This window comes from Stegodyphus dumicola, chromosome 2, assembly GCF_044657685.1.
Source record: "Stegodyphus dumicola isolate Sdum_Otavi_A_Nest chromosome 2, ASM4465768v1".
NCBI classification, from domain to species: Eukaryota; Metazoa; Arthropoda; class Arachnida; order Araneae; family Eresidae; genus Stegodyphus; species Stegodyphus dumicola.
In genome coordinates this window covers 10898999-10914410 of record NC_140769.1, presented here as the reverse complement: position 1 = coordinate 10914410, position 15412 = coordinate 10898999, and the positions used below count along the sequence as shown (strand labels likewise).

General features: G+C 32.1%; 1 protein-coding gene across 4 annotated transcripts in view; it reads left to right on the top strand.

Annotated features, from left to right (window-relative positions):
* LOC118189863 (uncharacterized) overlaps positions 1–15412 on the top strand; it is a 67265-nt gene that overhangs the window by 3239 nt on the left and 48614 nt on the right. For 3 of the 4 annotated variants that reach the window (XM_085810427.1, XM_085810425.1, XM_085810426.1), the window contains exons 2-4: positions 4043–4290; positions 8348–8451; positions 11334–11480. In XM_085810427.1, the coding sequence (XP_085666553.1) occupies positions 4059–4290; positions 8348–8451; positions 11334–11480 (483 nt within the window). In that variant the 5' untranslated portion in view covers positions 4043–4058. Of the gene's footprint in view, positions 1–4042; positions 4291–8347; positions 8452–11333; positions 11481–12639; positions 12782–15412 lie in introns of those variants that run through there. The other variant, XM_085810428.1, reaches the window with a different exon arrangement.

Sequence of the window (15412 nt, the reverse complement as noted above, 5' to 3'; positions counted from 1 at the left end):
TAAATATGGTATTTAAATGGGGAAATTGTATAAAATTTTCATTGAAAGGATTTTTCTTACTGCTTAATGGTACAGTTATTTTTTTTAAATAGCTAGAGATTTTTGCATAGGACAGTGTCTGATGCAACTCATTAAACATGTTATGGTAAGGTGTGTAAAGTTTTTCAATGCCTGTCGTAAAGTTTTATTTTTGTCAATCTCCATTACAAAATCAGACCCATGCCTTTTTAGCAGTCATTTAACTTCTAGTACACTAAAGGCTCTTTATCTTCTTTTATGTCACTGCTTTTACTGTCAGCTGGTGTCATAAAATCATCCATTTCTTCATTTGTCATTTCACGACCATCATTCTTGACTAATTTTTTCATTTCTCCTTCTCCCATGTCTGAAAAATCCTTTGCTGCCTATTTCTTTTGCAGTTTGTATGATTTCCGTGGCTTTGGCTTCATTTTCATTTAAAATCCATCACTACTTCTGCCAGCACAGATGCTAGCAAGTATTCATTGTTGATGAATTCACTGATGCAAGTTTAATCATTTCTGTGGAGTGTTTTAGGTTGAGTTGCTTCCAAAATGAGATTAGTGTTCTGTGCTTTCCTTCATGTAGTGCTTAATTTGCTGAAATGGTAAAAGTTTACAATTGGGTGCCCCTTGTTTTTTGGTGATTATTTTTTGATGCCAGGATCAGTGCCAGGAAGGCACAGTTTTAAGATGGCCCTTACACAAAACCAAAATAAGAAGTCAAAGAATTGCAAACTCGGTGTCCATGTACACATCGATCTATTGTTACTTTAAAAAAAAAAATAAATAAATAAATCAGAGAATTCCACAAACTTGACATTGCACACTGCCCTGACTTTATCCATGTACACATGGATTTTTTCATTAAAAAAAAAATCAGGAGGCTAAAACTAAGTTAAAACTATCATGGTAACCAGAATGGGGTTTCATCACCAAAATTGAACAAAATTTGACGCCAGCTGAAGGGGCACCCAATTCTACACTAGAGTTGCAGAGATATTGACCATGTCTGACATAATAGGCTTTGAATTTTTTATGATTTCTTGGTCGATTGGTTGGATTAATAAAATGCTGTTCGGTGGAAGGAATAAAATCTCTACAGTTTGGATGCACTGTTGTGAAGGCTTCAATACCATGTCCTAGAGCATTATTGAAAATTAGTTGCAATTTAAGAAGAAATTTAAAGCTTGGGTTTTGCTATCCTAAGTAATGTTTGACTTCTTTAATGAATTTTTAAACCAGTCATTAGAGAGACTATCACAACAGGGCCAACGTATCATATGTAAGTAAACTTTTTGAATTGAAAAATTAAATGAAGACAATTAAGGTAATATGTGTATACAAAATATCTTTCCACAAGTCTTAATTTGGCAGAGGTTTACTGTTAACTGTGAAATCCATAATGCCCCAGATGGTCCTTCATTCAAACGACCACAACTGGCCGAAATTGTGATGTTCTTTTTCTTTCCTTTCCCTAACGTATGCAGTAGCCGGTGCAGTTTTTCCAAATGCATTGTGTCAGTTTCTTGCAGACAGCTTGTCCGAAAAGGATTTATTTGTGGTTTTTAATCTTTATTTGTTAGGAAGTAGAAAGGATGTCATTTTCCTCTTTGTGCATTAATGGATGGGGAGAAGAGAAAACTGCTGTGAATCCTCGAAAGGCATTTCGGATGCTTTGCTATTTCAAGCATAAAGGTTAGCGAAGGCTTCGATTTTCCAAGAATTAATGATTCACTTCAAGATATTAATGTGGGACACCAATTAGGGCAGTGAAAATGCTGGAGTCTAATCTTCAGTTATCTCAAGTAAACCTTAATTGCTATATCTGAAAGTTTATATAATCTACAACATATTCAAATGCAACTTGTTCATAAACAATTTTAAATTAATTCAAAGGATAAACTTTATAATTAGAATCCATTTGATTATCAAGTACATTTTTCTGGACTTTCTTTAAAAAATTTTGTTGGAAATCGCAGAATTGGGAGCAACGTATATAAAATAGCAATATTCTTATAAATTTCTCTCTCCTTGTTTTTGCTGACAAATGGTAATTGTGCAAGCACATTAGCTCAGTCTGGGTATTAAAAATATGAGCTGTAACTGAAAATATGTATACTTATTACAGGTTCATTTTACATTTTAATTGAGTATTTACCTCGAAAATTGATCGATAAATATTTATATGAACATTTTTAGCCAGAAAGGGGCCAGTTAACCGGTGTAAACTGGAATTTTGCATTGTTTAACTATAAACGGTGTATCACTTTCTAAATTGTTGCCACCAAATATTATCGCACTGTATTATTTTTAAAGAAATTAAATAATGAAGAATCTGTATGTATGTATGTTCTTTGCACTGTGAAAAAACGAGGATACCTGCAACCTTTAAATTTTAAATAACGTAGTCTTCCACCTGAACATGTGTACCTGGAAGGCCAAACTTTGAATTTCGTATTTGTGTTTTGTAAAACTTTAAAGAATTTTTTACTAACAAACTCAACAATTTCAAAGAAATCAGTGACATCACTATCCTAAATAAAACATTCTTATCTCCATTGCACGAGACAATTGCATTCAGAAAAATGCAAGATATTTATCTTTCAATTTTTATTAACAAACTCATTGTGTGAAAACAGTGCGTTTCTGCTACCAGAAATAAAATACTTTTAGCCAGCATGGTGCCATTCAGTAAAGCCTAAGATATTTTCAAATTTAATCTGAAAGCTTATTGAGTAATAAACTAAGCAATTTAAAAACAATAATCATGATTCTTAATATTTTTTCTAATTTTTAATGTGATTGATTTGATTAAGTGTGCATTAAAATCATTAGGTATATGATTAGAAATATTCATCCTTTTCGTAAAGTAATGCTAGCTGGACTCATTAAAACCATCATATAAATTTTTTTATGATTTTTATGACTATTTTTGGCAGCTAGTCTTTAAAGAAATAATATCGCAAATATGAAAATATGTATAGCAACTTCTAACACTCTATTAGGAATTCTAAAGATGTGCTGTTTTTAAATATTTTGTGATTTTGCCATTGATTTGAATTTTATGTGGCATAAGTGAGAGAAACATGATATTTAATGAATAAGATGAACACATAAAAAGTTAATAAAAAGGACATTTTTTTTTTTTTTTTTGTTTGCCATCTTACTGAAAAACTAATTATTGATATAATAAATTCAGAAAAGACTGAAAAAATATATATAAAATGTGTGCCAACACTTAACATTGCATCGGAAATTCTAAATACAATGCAGTTTTTAAAAATTTTGTTATTTTGTTATTTTGTTGTTGAACTGTGTATGGCATAAGTGTGAAGAAAATGATGCCTACTAATAAAGCTTTAAAAAGACAAATAAATAAATAAATAAATAAATTTAGGAGTGAATGTAAAAGCAGACTGTGAGATCCGCAAGAGAACGAAAAACCTTAGCAAACCCTTTTAGGCAATCATTAAAATCTGAAACCTTTCAGAGTTTTTTAAAAATTAAATTAAATTTTATTTTGTCACAGTAGAAATTTTATAGCAGTCGCTTTTTTTAAAATAAGGTACTTTATAAGCAGTCGCTTTTTTTAAAATAAGGTATCATTCATCAGGAAACTGTCACCAAGCAGTGCCATTATTGTCTTTTACAAAACAAAAACTAGAAAACTTTTCAAAATTACAGGACTGAGGTGCACATTGAAAACAGTTCTTTCCTTTTAAAATGGCCACTGCTCTTAGTCACCAAAATTGGTAAATCCAATTGCTCAGTCTGAAAGTGCAAATTTCATATGTTGCCAAAGGCTTAGATGTTGGCCCCCTTAACAGAGAAGTACTGGCGTATTCATATGCGAAATAATTTATTCTCCATCAGTTAATGATGGATTTTTTAAATATTAATCTAATTATAACAGGTTAATTTGATTCATTCTATATGTATTCATTGTGTACCCTCTACTGCAAAGAGACATGATTATCAGTATATATATAATTGCAATAAAAGCATTTTTGATTTATCTACAGGTAAAAGCAGATAATTATGGAATGTGTGCCAAAGTTATTCCCAATGTGGCATGAATTGGGTTATAAAAGTATCATGAAACATAAGAATTTTAGGTTTGCCAATAGTAAACTACCTGATTATGGAGGAATGGGCATAGACATGATTTTAGATGGAGCTGAAATAAAATGGAATGTTTTAAAGCATACTGTTGATCAAACAGGCTTTAAAGCAAATCTTTGTGCTCTACCTTTCATCCCAGCAAATAAAGGTATAGTTCTGTTTCTTTATAATTTTTTTTTTTTTTTTTTATTATTTGTTTATTTTTCATATGCCATATATAAATCAAATTTTAGCAGTTATTTTTTGGGGGGGAGGTTACTGAAGTTTGATGTTAGCTTATATGTGTTTGTTTGAGTGAGTGAGTGTGTGTGTGTGTAACAGTGTCGGATTTACATATAAGCTGAACAAGTTATAGCTTAAAAGCCCCCACTTTCTTATGGCCTCCCAAAAAATTGTAGCATATCTCATATAAAAAAAAATGGATTATATCCTTCATAAAAATACCCCATATGTCAAATAGCCTAGGTTCACATCAAATCTAAATCCAGTCCTGGTGTGTAAGCTAAAAATATTTAAAGCAAACTTCTAATTTTAGTTGGCAATTGCCCCTTTCATTCTTCATTTTGATTTGGGTATTTCAGTTTTCTGACCTGAAAATAGTAACTATTTATAATATATGAATCTAAACTGCATCATTTCAAAATAAATCCATATAATAAAATCCTACATATTGCTGTAAGGCAGATATCTTTTAACTGCTCGCCTAATATGATTTCAGTTAAGACAACCTTTTGATACTCATCCAAACTTCTTCTGAAGGTTTCAACACTTTTCTCGCTTGCCTCCAGTTAACATGTAGTGCATATAATCCATTGTAACATAAACTTAAAAAATTGATGCCGTAGCCTTAAAAAGTGTGTAGGGCATAGATTACACTCATGATGATGTGTGAATCAGGATGCATCTCAAGGATTGTACAGAAATAAAATATATTGCATCTACAGCTACATTTGTCTGCAAGTTCTATCCTTCTACTATGCAATTACCATTATGTATGCCAACACCATGCACAACCATGTGCCATGATTAAAATTATTTGTGTCTTCCATTTTGCATTCCTAATCTGATATAAATTCAAAATTATATTAATATAATTATCTAATTTTGAATTTATATATTGAGAATTCATTTGATCACAAAAATGAATACAGTACAAATTCCATAATCCGGACTCGTCGGGACTTTGGCGATTCTGGATGATAGATCATCAATTTAAATCTGTTAAGATGGCATGCAGAAATTATACAATTAAAAATATGAAATCGTAATTTATGAAATAAAGAGCAATTATGATCTAAAGGGTATCAAAATTTACAAAAAAAAAGGGTTAATATTTATTTGTTTACCTTATTAAACATTTCTTTCAATGTAAGTTGTTTAAGTTGCTTCATTTTTTGTGCTAATATTTTCTCTTTAATTCTATAAACAGACATAATTTCTTATTCAGTTACAAAGTTCCACTGTTCAAGTTCTGTAGTTGCTGTGTCGAGAATACCGACTAACTTGTCAATCGAAATTTTTTCATTTTCAATAACCTCTCTGTCACTTTCTATCATAAGCGCACATGGGTAAACGCTTTACGCGCATGTGTAGCGGATGAGCACAGTAAACATGCATGCGTAAGTTTGTGGCTTTGAGGTGTGGATTATAGATCATTCCAGATAAGGGACATCCGGATTACAGACTTTGTACTGTAATGGAAAAGCATATTTTCATTTTGTTAATCTTAAACATACATTAATCAAATTTCTCTTATGGAATTTTCTAGTAGTTCTCACAAGTCTCTTTCTGCTACAGTCAAATCCAGGTAAATAATATTATCCCCTGTTTTAGAATTACATTGTCTTTATCTACCTCATAGATAATGAAATCTTTGATTCCATCCTGGCTGGCATAGTTGATACAACATTTTTGGAACAACTGGCCTTTTGTTTTTTATCTGGTTGGTCTAAGGCAGACAAACAGTTTTTCAAACTTTTAGCAACATACAGTTGGATTTATAAAGCAATTTTAAATTTGGTTTATAAATGGGTTTTCAATTTTGATAGAATTTTTACAGCAAAATCGTACTTATCATCTTGTACACAGATTATCTTACGTTTGGAAATATGTATGGTAACATATTTTTATAAGTAAAAAAAAAAAAAAAAAGCTACATAAAATAAAGTTCACTCTTTCATAAATACTAAGGAATTGAAAATTGTATGAGAATAAAATTTAATTATTCATCATATTAGGATAGTAATTGCTGCCTTATGTCTAAAATTCATTGCCTATTCTTGTTGGATTTAAACCATTTTATTTTAAGCACATAATAGTAAATTTAATTTAACAGAGAAAAAGTATAATTTAATTGAATTAAAATTTCATAAAAAATTAAGAAATTTGGTTATATTTTTATGACTAAAATATTATAATAAACAAAACACATTTCAATAATTATTGTAACAATTTATGTATCGATATCACATTTTATGCAGCCTCCCTAAAAAAATTTAAGCTATGCAAATAAATAAAATTTATCTTTGATAAAGGATGTGATTACCTTTGATCTTCATATAAGTTCTGCAGTGATATTCCATGAATTCAAGTAATTAAATGTACTAGAGGGTCATAATGGCATTCTTCTAATAGAACAATCTTCAGTTTCATGAGACTTTTGTCTGGAGCTGGGGGTACAGGAGCATTCCAAACATTTTCATAAAAGAGATCAGGCAAATTTATCGTCCTCTCCATTCAAGCAGTACATTGACTCTCTATATACTAATCTGTGAGAATTGTTCTGTATGGATATGAATATTGGCCATAAGAATAAACAGTGGACCAGTTGCAGTAAGGGCTTTTTCCAATATCTTTCAGTTATGACAGAACTTCCAATAAAGATCTGCAGGATGGTGTAGTAGGTGAAAGAAAATCTGGTCTAAAATCATTACACTGCCAGCATTGGAGGTCAGTGATGTTACTGGGCTTGCTTTTTTTTTTTTTTTTTTTTTTTTTTTTTTTTTTTTTTCTCCCAGATTCTTATATCCTTATGAATGATTTTCAGCCCCAATCTGATCTTATCCATATAACCAGTGCATTAAACCATTCAGCTGCTTTATTGTTTGTCATTCAGCTTCTTTCCAGTTCTTTAGATTCCGCAAACAGTGGAACAGTATGAATAACAGTGGATAACTGTGCTCTTTTGGATTTCCCATTTGAAGAGTCTTAAACTTGTGATATCCATGCATGCAGTCCTTTCATATATAGTTTTTGCCATGCACTACTCACAGATAAGCCTTCTAATTATTATAGTAACCTTTGCCCTTAAGAAGCTGATATGGTAGTTCCTGATTTCTCTTACGTGTGGAATACACATACTGATCATAATAAAATGCAATAATAATTGGAACAGATCTCTGGATAATTGACCCACTTGTTTGAAATTATGAAGTTGTCAACATCAAGGAAAACAAGAATATCTTTAATAAACTCTCCTGCGTCAAATCAGTATCTAGAATGATTCATTCATCTTTTTTGAAATAATTGATCTTATCTAGTTAAGAATTAATGAGAATCATCTTTCAAAAATTTTGTGTCACTCTGGGAATTTAATATTTGGCTGTCAGTTTATTTGAATTACAAAGTGTAACAAACAAAAATATTGTAAGCTGCAAACATTAGATTTCACGTAGTGAATAAATTGTATATTTTTTCACTGTGATATTATTGCTCTTATTTATGCATGTTTTGATAAATGTTTAGTAAGCAAAATTTAAAATTTATTTAAAATATTTTTTCTTTCGTTAAATTTTTTTTTCAATTTGCAGAGAAAAGGGGGGAATTTGGCCTGTCAGGTCGTGCATGTGGCTCACATGTGGTTTGAGATCACTGATATAGGTAATTGCATAAATAAATAAAAAAAAGGCAAATCAAAAAGAAATCATGGTGTCTTCTTTTTTATGTATCAAACTTTTACTATTTGCTTTACTGTTATTATTATTATACTTTTCCAATATAATTCTTTCTTAAAGAATTAGTATTCTAAGAGGAAAATCTTTAAAGCCAAAGTTAGTTTTCCTATTAATTTCAGTTTCAGTTATTTTGTGACTAAATTTGATTACCCAAGAAGTTTGAGGAAAGGTAATAATTATAAAGCACAGTGTAACCGAAATATTGTTTTATTGTGAGAAGAGTTTTATATTTTATTTTTTATTTTTGTGTAGTTGAAACATTGGATGACCCTTGTTTGGAACCTGTCAAAGAAAAAAAAGCTAATATTAAAAAGTTTTGTATCAAGTTAGAATCTTTAAGAAAAAGTGTAAATTCGGTAAGTTGATTTGCATTCTTTTGTGTATCATGTGTTTCCTTTTTACTATTTATTGTTTATTGCTAGAATTTATAAAAAATTTTCAAATCGCATTTTATGTTTTATATTTTAAAATTATTTTGATGAATATGATCATGTTTTCCTTCTTTTCCATGTATCTCTTCTAAAGCAGATTGTTTTCATATATTGAAGATTATTAAATTTAATTTCTAGAATGGATGTCTTATGTAAAAGTGAAGAACATAATTGGAAAAGGCCTAATTGCTTGATAGGCCATTAGATCGAAAGTAAAAATAAAATAAATACAAAATTGAAAAGATTATTAATATTACGGGTAGAAGATCATTAGATCCTCTTTACCCCCAGTAAATTCGAATTTCCTATTAATACTTATCAATACAAAATACATATATATAGTAGCTCTTTAAAAAGTTTCATATATAATAATCTTATTATCATGCACAAATTAATTTCTTTTGTAATATTTAGTAGATAAATGAAGCTAGATAAGGCCAATACAAAACACCTATAAAGTTCTAATATTTCTTTAAAAAAAAAAAATTACGGCATTTAAAAATTCTATGCTTTCTTCCTGTATCAAGTTATTAAAAAAAATCATTCTCATTCTTTATTGCAATAAAATTTTGCCAGTCTTCAAACTGATTATAGTATCTCAGCAAGTACTTATATCGAAGTTCTAAGAGCTCACAAATAGTTTTTAAATGTTTGACCTAAACATAACAGAGGGAAAAGTAATTTAAAATTTTCAGTATTATAGAATCAATGTCACAAATAAACGAGTAACATTCATGATACAAACAGTCATGTAGGGTAAGGCAATATTTTTATTTGCTCTCTGATAAAAAAAACATTTTCCATATATGTAGTCTATAAAAGCAAATTATGTGGACCCAAAATTATATTTCCTGATTTAGGCATATGTAGCTTATAGCAATTTATAGGGTGCTTAAGTATTAACACAGTCACCAAATCTTCAGACTGCCACAGGATCTCAAATTAGCTGTTCTACTGCTGCGCATATGCTTAATGAGGTTGGAGTGTATGTGAGGAAATTGATGGTTTGTGTCTCACTCATTCCAGTTTCTAGAGGAGCCCATTTAAACTGGTGCCATTGTCATGTTCAAAGGAGGCAAGGTGATTGGGCTCGAGTATTGTTTACTGACAAGCCCAGATATAGTCTGAACAGTGATTCTAAACTTGTTTTGATTTGGAGAGAGGAAGGAATATGCAACATTCCTATTCTTGATGATGAAATATCCCATTTCCGAGACCATGGTTTAATGGTTTTGGGAGAAATCATGACAGATGTCCGCACTGAGCTGTATATCTCTCAAGGAGATTCTGTAACTTCTCAGATGTGTATGGACAAGGAATTGGAACACCAAGTTAGACTGTTTAGGTGTGTTGTTGGCCCATAGTTTTTGATAACAGATGACAACGTTTGGCCTCATCGAGCATATGTGGTGTCAAAGTACTTGCAAATAGAAGATATCACTCTAATGGACTGGCCACCTTACTCAACTGACTCGAACACAGTTGAGCATGTGTGGAATGCTATAGAGTGCTGAATTTCAGTGCACTAAATTTCTACTTATACCCTCAAGGAGCTGAAAAGTGCACTTTTAGAAGAGTGGCATGCAATTCCATAAGACTTGATCAACACTTTAGTAAAGTCTATAATATCAAGATGTGAGGTATGCATATCTGTCTGAGGTGACCATTTACCATATGAAAGAAAATTTGTTTGCATAAGAGGTGATTTAATTTTTCTATGATTTTGAATTTTCCATAAATATGGTTTTAATTTCAATATGCATGTATGCTATATCCATAATTTGTATATACAATAGAACTCCAATTATCCGAATCAGTTGAGACCGCACAGAGTTTTTCATAAGAAAGGATTTAGCTTCTGAATGGATCTTAGCTTTTTCACAAAGAATTAGACCTAAAATTGGGTTTCCTTTCAAACTTTGCTACAAAAACCACTTGAAAACATCATCTTCTAAACTTTTGATTATTGCTGCCTTCATTGATTTTCTTGAAGAACTTCCATCTTTGTTTTCAAGCAGTGACACAAAGTTTAAAAGTGTAGGTTTGCTCCTACTAATGCCTGAAATCATTGATTGTCCAACACCACACATCTCAGCCAACTGTTTACCCATAACTAATTTTCTGATTTCTCTATAATTTTTAGTTTATCTGCTAATGATAACAGAACATGTTTTCTTTTAGAAGCCGTGGTGAACAACAAAACAAACTCACAAACAAAACAATACACCAACACGAAAGTGTACTATCACAGTACTGTAGCAGGTCAATGCCACACTGATTGGTTAGTAATAAAAACAAACAGTAACAGGTCAGCCACCTGGCAATGGACAACAGTACTGTAGTCAATAATAGAATTGCTCTATGAGATGGTGATTCATCATTCAAATAATGTTTGCGCTGCACCTACACTAGATTTGTGGAAGGAGGGACAACAACACATGTAGACAGAATCATTATTTTGCAAATTGAAGTAAGTCACCATCTTTATTTTTTTCTTAAATTCTGATAGCGATTCAGATAATCAGCAATATGGATAGCCGGACTTCGGATAATTGGAGTTGTTCTGTACTTGTATTACTTGTAGCTATTAATTTTCTGACTGAGTGGTTTGTTTCTTCAAGTTTTCAGTGGAATGATTGTTTATATTATTAGTACCAGTTTGGCGAGATCTCTGCCAGCTTTCATGGTTGACGGGAAAATACATAAATACCTTTTCTATTTATTGTTTAATTTATAATGCTTAAATTTATAGAAAAAAATTATCTTAGTATTATTGTAAAAATTTATAAATTATTTTTTTGTTTCAGAGAGGCAAAGAAAGGTATAAAGATGAAATTCTTTCTTTATATAAAAAGATTAAGAAAATGTCTAATTTAGGTCAGTTTGAAAAAATTTTGATACCAGAATATATTGTGCAACTTGCAAATGAAATTCCTGAGCAAGTCTTTTGTCCAGTAAGATATGATTTATTTAATAGCAGTTTTGATAATAATTATATATATATATATAATCACTAATGTATAATGTAACAGCCTTTTGACAAATGCGTACCATCTAAGCAAAAATTGAAACTTTTAGTACCACCACTCCAAAGTACTACTACTACCACCACCACTCTTGAACAAAACTCAGATAGCATAAATTTATGAGTGTTAGAGAAAAAACTCAATCAGGATGTTGGGGTTTTAATTTTTGGAATTAATAGTTAAAAATACTTTGTTTCTTTGCATACCACCTATTTTTCTCTTGCGTATCACCAGTTGAGAACCCCTGCTGTAGGGATTTTTTTCCATATATACCGGGTGGCCATAATTAAACTGACAGTGCTCACAGTGTTCTGTAGCGCGATCTATTTGCGAGAATGAGGCCGCATTTTGTAGGAAGATTAAACAAGATGGGGGACAAAGGATTCCGCAAAAAAAAAAAAAAAAAAAAAAAAAAAAATTAGTTCCAAAAGTCTCCGCTAGGGGAATATTTGTCGCTGTGTAATAGAAAATAGAGTGTTAACAAATGCAAATCAATACGGAAGTTACCTTTTATTTTGCATTCAAATGAGGTTCAATGTGGCTGCCATTGTTGTGGACCACATTGCATTCTGTGCACAGTATGCACAACAGCAGAAAGTAACATGTCTGCAGGAATCTCCCGTACAGTCTGTGATATGTTATCTTTCAACGTAGCCAGGTCCTGGACCACTCCTTGATAGATCTAGGACTTAAGGTAACCCCATAGCCAGAAGTCGCATGGGGTAAGATCAAGCTACCAAGGTGGCCATGCAGTTGGTAGCAACTAATGGCTATTTCTGTTGTGAATTTCTGTCGTAGCATCTGTTGCACCCGTACAGCAACGTGTGGAGAGGCTCCATCTTGCATGAAAATGATTTCCCCCAGGCATTGTCTTTGCTGAAGTGCCGGAATGACAAAGCTGTTCGAAATGTGGCGATATTTCTCTCTGGTAACAGAACAGGTTTTCTGGTCCTGTTGGGGTAATGTTCTCATAGAAGAATGAACCTACGATAAATTCCACTGTGAACCCACACCAACAGTTACCTTTGGTGAACGTAAGGGAATTGCTGTGACTGCATGTGGTAATTCTTTCAGTCTTTCAGAGAGTGAAAGAAAGGTATAAAGATGAAATTTTTTCTTTATATAAAAAGATTAAGAAAATGTCTAATTTAGGTCAGTTTGAAAAAATTCTGATACCAGAATATATTGTGCAGCTTGCAAATGAAATTCCTGAGCAAGTCTTTTGTCCAGTAAGATATGATTTATTTAATAGCAGTTTTGATAATAATTATATATATATATAATCACTAATGTATAATGTAACAGCCTTTTGACAAATGCATACCATCTAAGCAAAAATTGAAACTTTTAGTACCACCACTCCAAAGTACTACTACCACCACCACCACTCTTGAACAAAACTCAGATAGCATAAATTTATGAGTGTTAGAGAAAAAACTCAATCAGGATGTTGGGGAAAAAACTCAATCAGGATGTTGGGGAAAAAACTCAATCAGGAACAAAACTCAGATAGCATAAATTTATGAGTGTTAGAGAAAAAACTCAATCAGGATGTTACCTTTGGTGAACATAAGGGAATTGCTGTGACTGCATGTGGTAATTTTTCATCCCAAATTCGGCAGTTCTGGGTATTCACAGTTCCATTCAGGTAAAAGTGGGCCTCGTCTCCCCATAAGATTTTCCACGGCCAAGCATAATCCACCTCCATTCTGGCAAGAAAGGTGAGAGCAAAAGTCAATCGCTTATCATGGTCAGGGTACAGTAACTCCTGTACACGGCTGATCTTGTACGTATAGAACTTGATAATCTTTCGTAAGATTTTGCATACCGTACTGTAAGGCATATCCATATTTCGAGCTACTCCACGAGCGCTAGAGGTGGCAGCAATATTGTCTGGTCCTCTGTCGAGAATCGCCGTTTCAACTGCTTCGATTGTATCCTGTGGAACAGGTTTTCGTTCTCTGCCTGACTGAACCTTCAGAGAACCTGTTTTCTCAAACGTCACAACTATTGCTTTTAGCCCATTAACTGACACAGGACCATTACCTTTACACATTTTTTGTTTGTTCTAAAAGCACGAAGAGCGGTTGACCCGTTGCACTGGTTGAGGTAAAAGAATTTGACCAGTAACGCACGCTCGACTAAAGAAGGAGACATTGCACATAAACTTTCAATCCGATTGACGTAACACATTGCCTTTTAAAACCCAAGTAGCTGGCACTGTGCGAATGGTTGTAACGTGAAATTTGAATAAAGAACTTTTCTTCTGCTCAGCGTACGTGATATTGCAGATCACGAGACTTTATCGGTATTTATGTAGATTTTACGCTTTTTTAAAAGTGTTGCCATATTGCACTTGAACTAAATCAGAAAATGTGCATAATAAAAGGTAATTTTATTCCGTATTAATTTACATTTGTTAACACTCTATTTTCTATTACACAGCGCCAAATATTCCCCTAGCAGTGACTTTTAAAACTAATTTGTTTTTTCGTGGAATCCTTCTTCTCCCATCTTGTTTAATCTTCCTACAAAATGTGGCATCATTCTCGCAAATAGATCGAGCTACAGAACACTGTGAGCACTGTCAGTTTAATTATGGCCACCTGATATATATACATGCATGTAATCACTAATGTGTATTACGGTAGGAATTTTGATAACCAGCCTTGCCAGACCTGAGTTTAAACGACTCTTCATGTCCAATGAAGTAGCTCAAGCTTTGTTGTAATATGTGTGTTTCTAGTGTGCAGTTTTTTACTTCCTTGTATGAAGGAAGCATTGTAATCACAAAAATTTTCAGGTCTCATATTTTAACGAAAATATCCATTTTGACTGCTATCAAATGCAATTTAACAGTGTTTTTGCATGACATCTTTATGCAAGGACAGAATAAAGGACTCTTTTCCCCAAAACGGGTTGCAAAAGGGATTTAAAATGGATTCAGAAGAGATTTTTTTTTTTGTGATGTCTGTACATAGGTACGTATCTATCTCGCATAACTCAAAAACGAGTAGCCTCAGAATGTTGAAATTTTGTATATAGGGCTGTTATAACATGTAGTTGTGCACCTTCTGTTTCAGTTGCAATCGTCTGCACCAGAATTTTATATGTGTAAGATAAAAAAGTGGTAAATCAAAATTATAATTTAAACTAATGGTAACTTTTTAATTCTCCCTCTCTGTTTTAAAAATCGTAATAACTTCTCTGGATTGCATCATTTCTAGTTCATTCCATTTTGCGTAGCCTGCGCAGTGCTAATATTGTAATAATTTGGAACTGAAACTTTTAATTCAAACCAAAACCTTTCTGTTTGCGAGCTTCAATATTGAATAAATGCGCCACTTTCAGCTTGAGCTTCTGTGCTGCTTGGTCGTTGTTTCGCTGTGTTCGTTTCATGTCGCAATAATATCAAAAATGTGAATTTTCTTGAGTAAGCATGATTGGAGTGTCAGGTGAACTGTGGCCACGGGTGTCAATTGCAAATAAAACTGTTATTAAAACTGCCTTGGCTGCCAAGTTTCTTAGATGTTGCGAACTCAACATGTTAGCATATTACGCAATCAGAGTTAATATATGATCTATCCTGTATATCTATTATGCATTAACACTGCTCTGTCTTTTTCTTGTTTATTATTACATACATGCATATATATATATATATATATATTATACCCACTATGTTACTGAACCCTGTATGCTGAGTTTTTTTTTTATTATTCTTATATATTGGTAAATTCTACATTTTTTTTTTTTTTTTTTTGCTTTAAAAATGATTGTGTTGTTTTTACCTTCCACTTAAGGGTTTTATGCCTCTTCATAAATTGAATTTAATTACGTTTAATCTGTATGCAATAGTT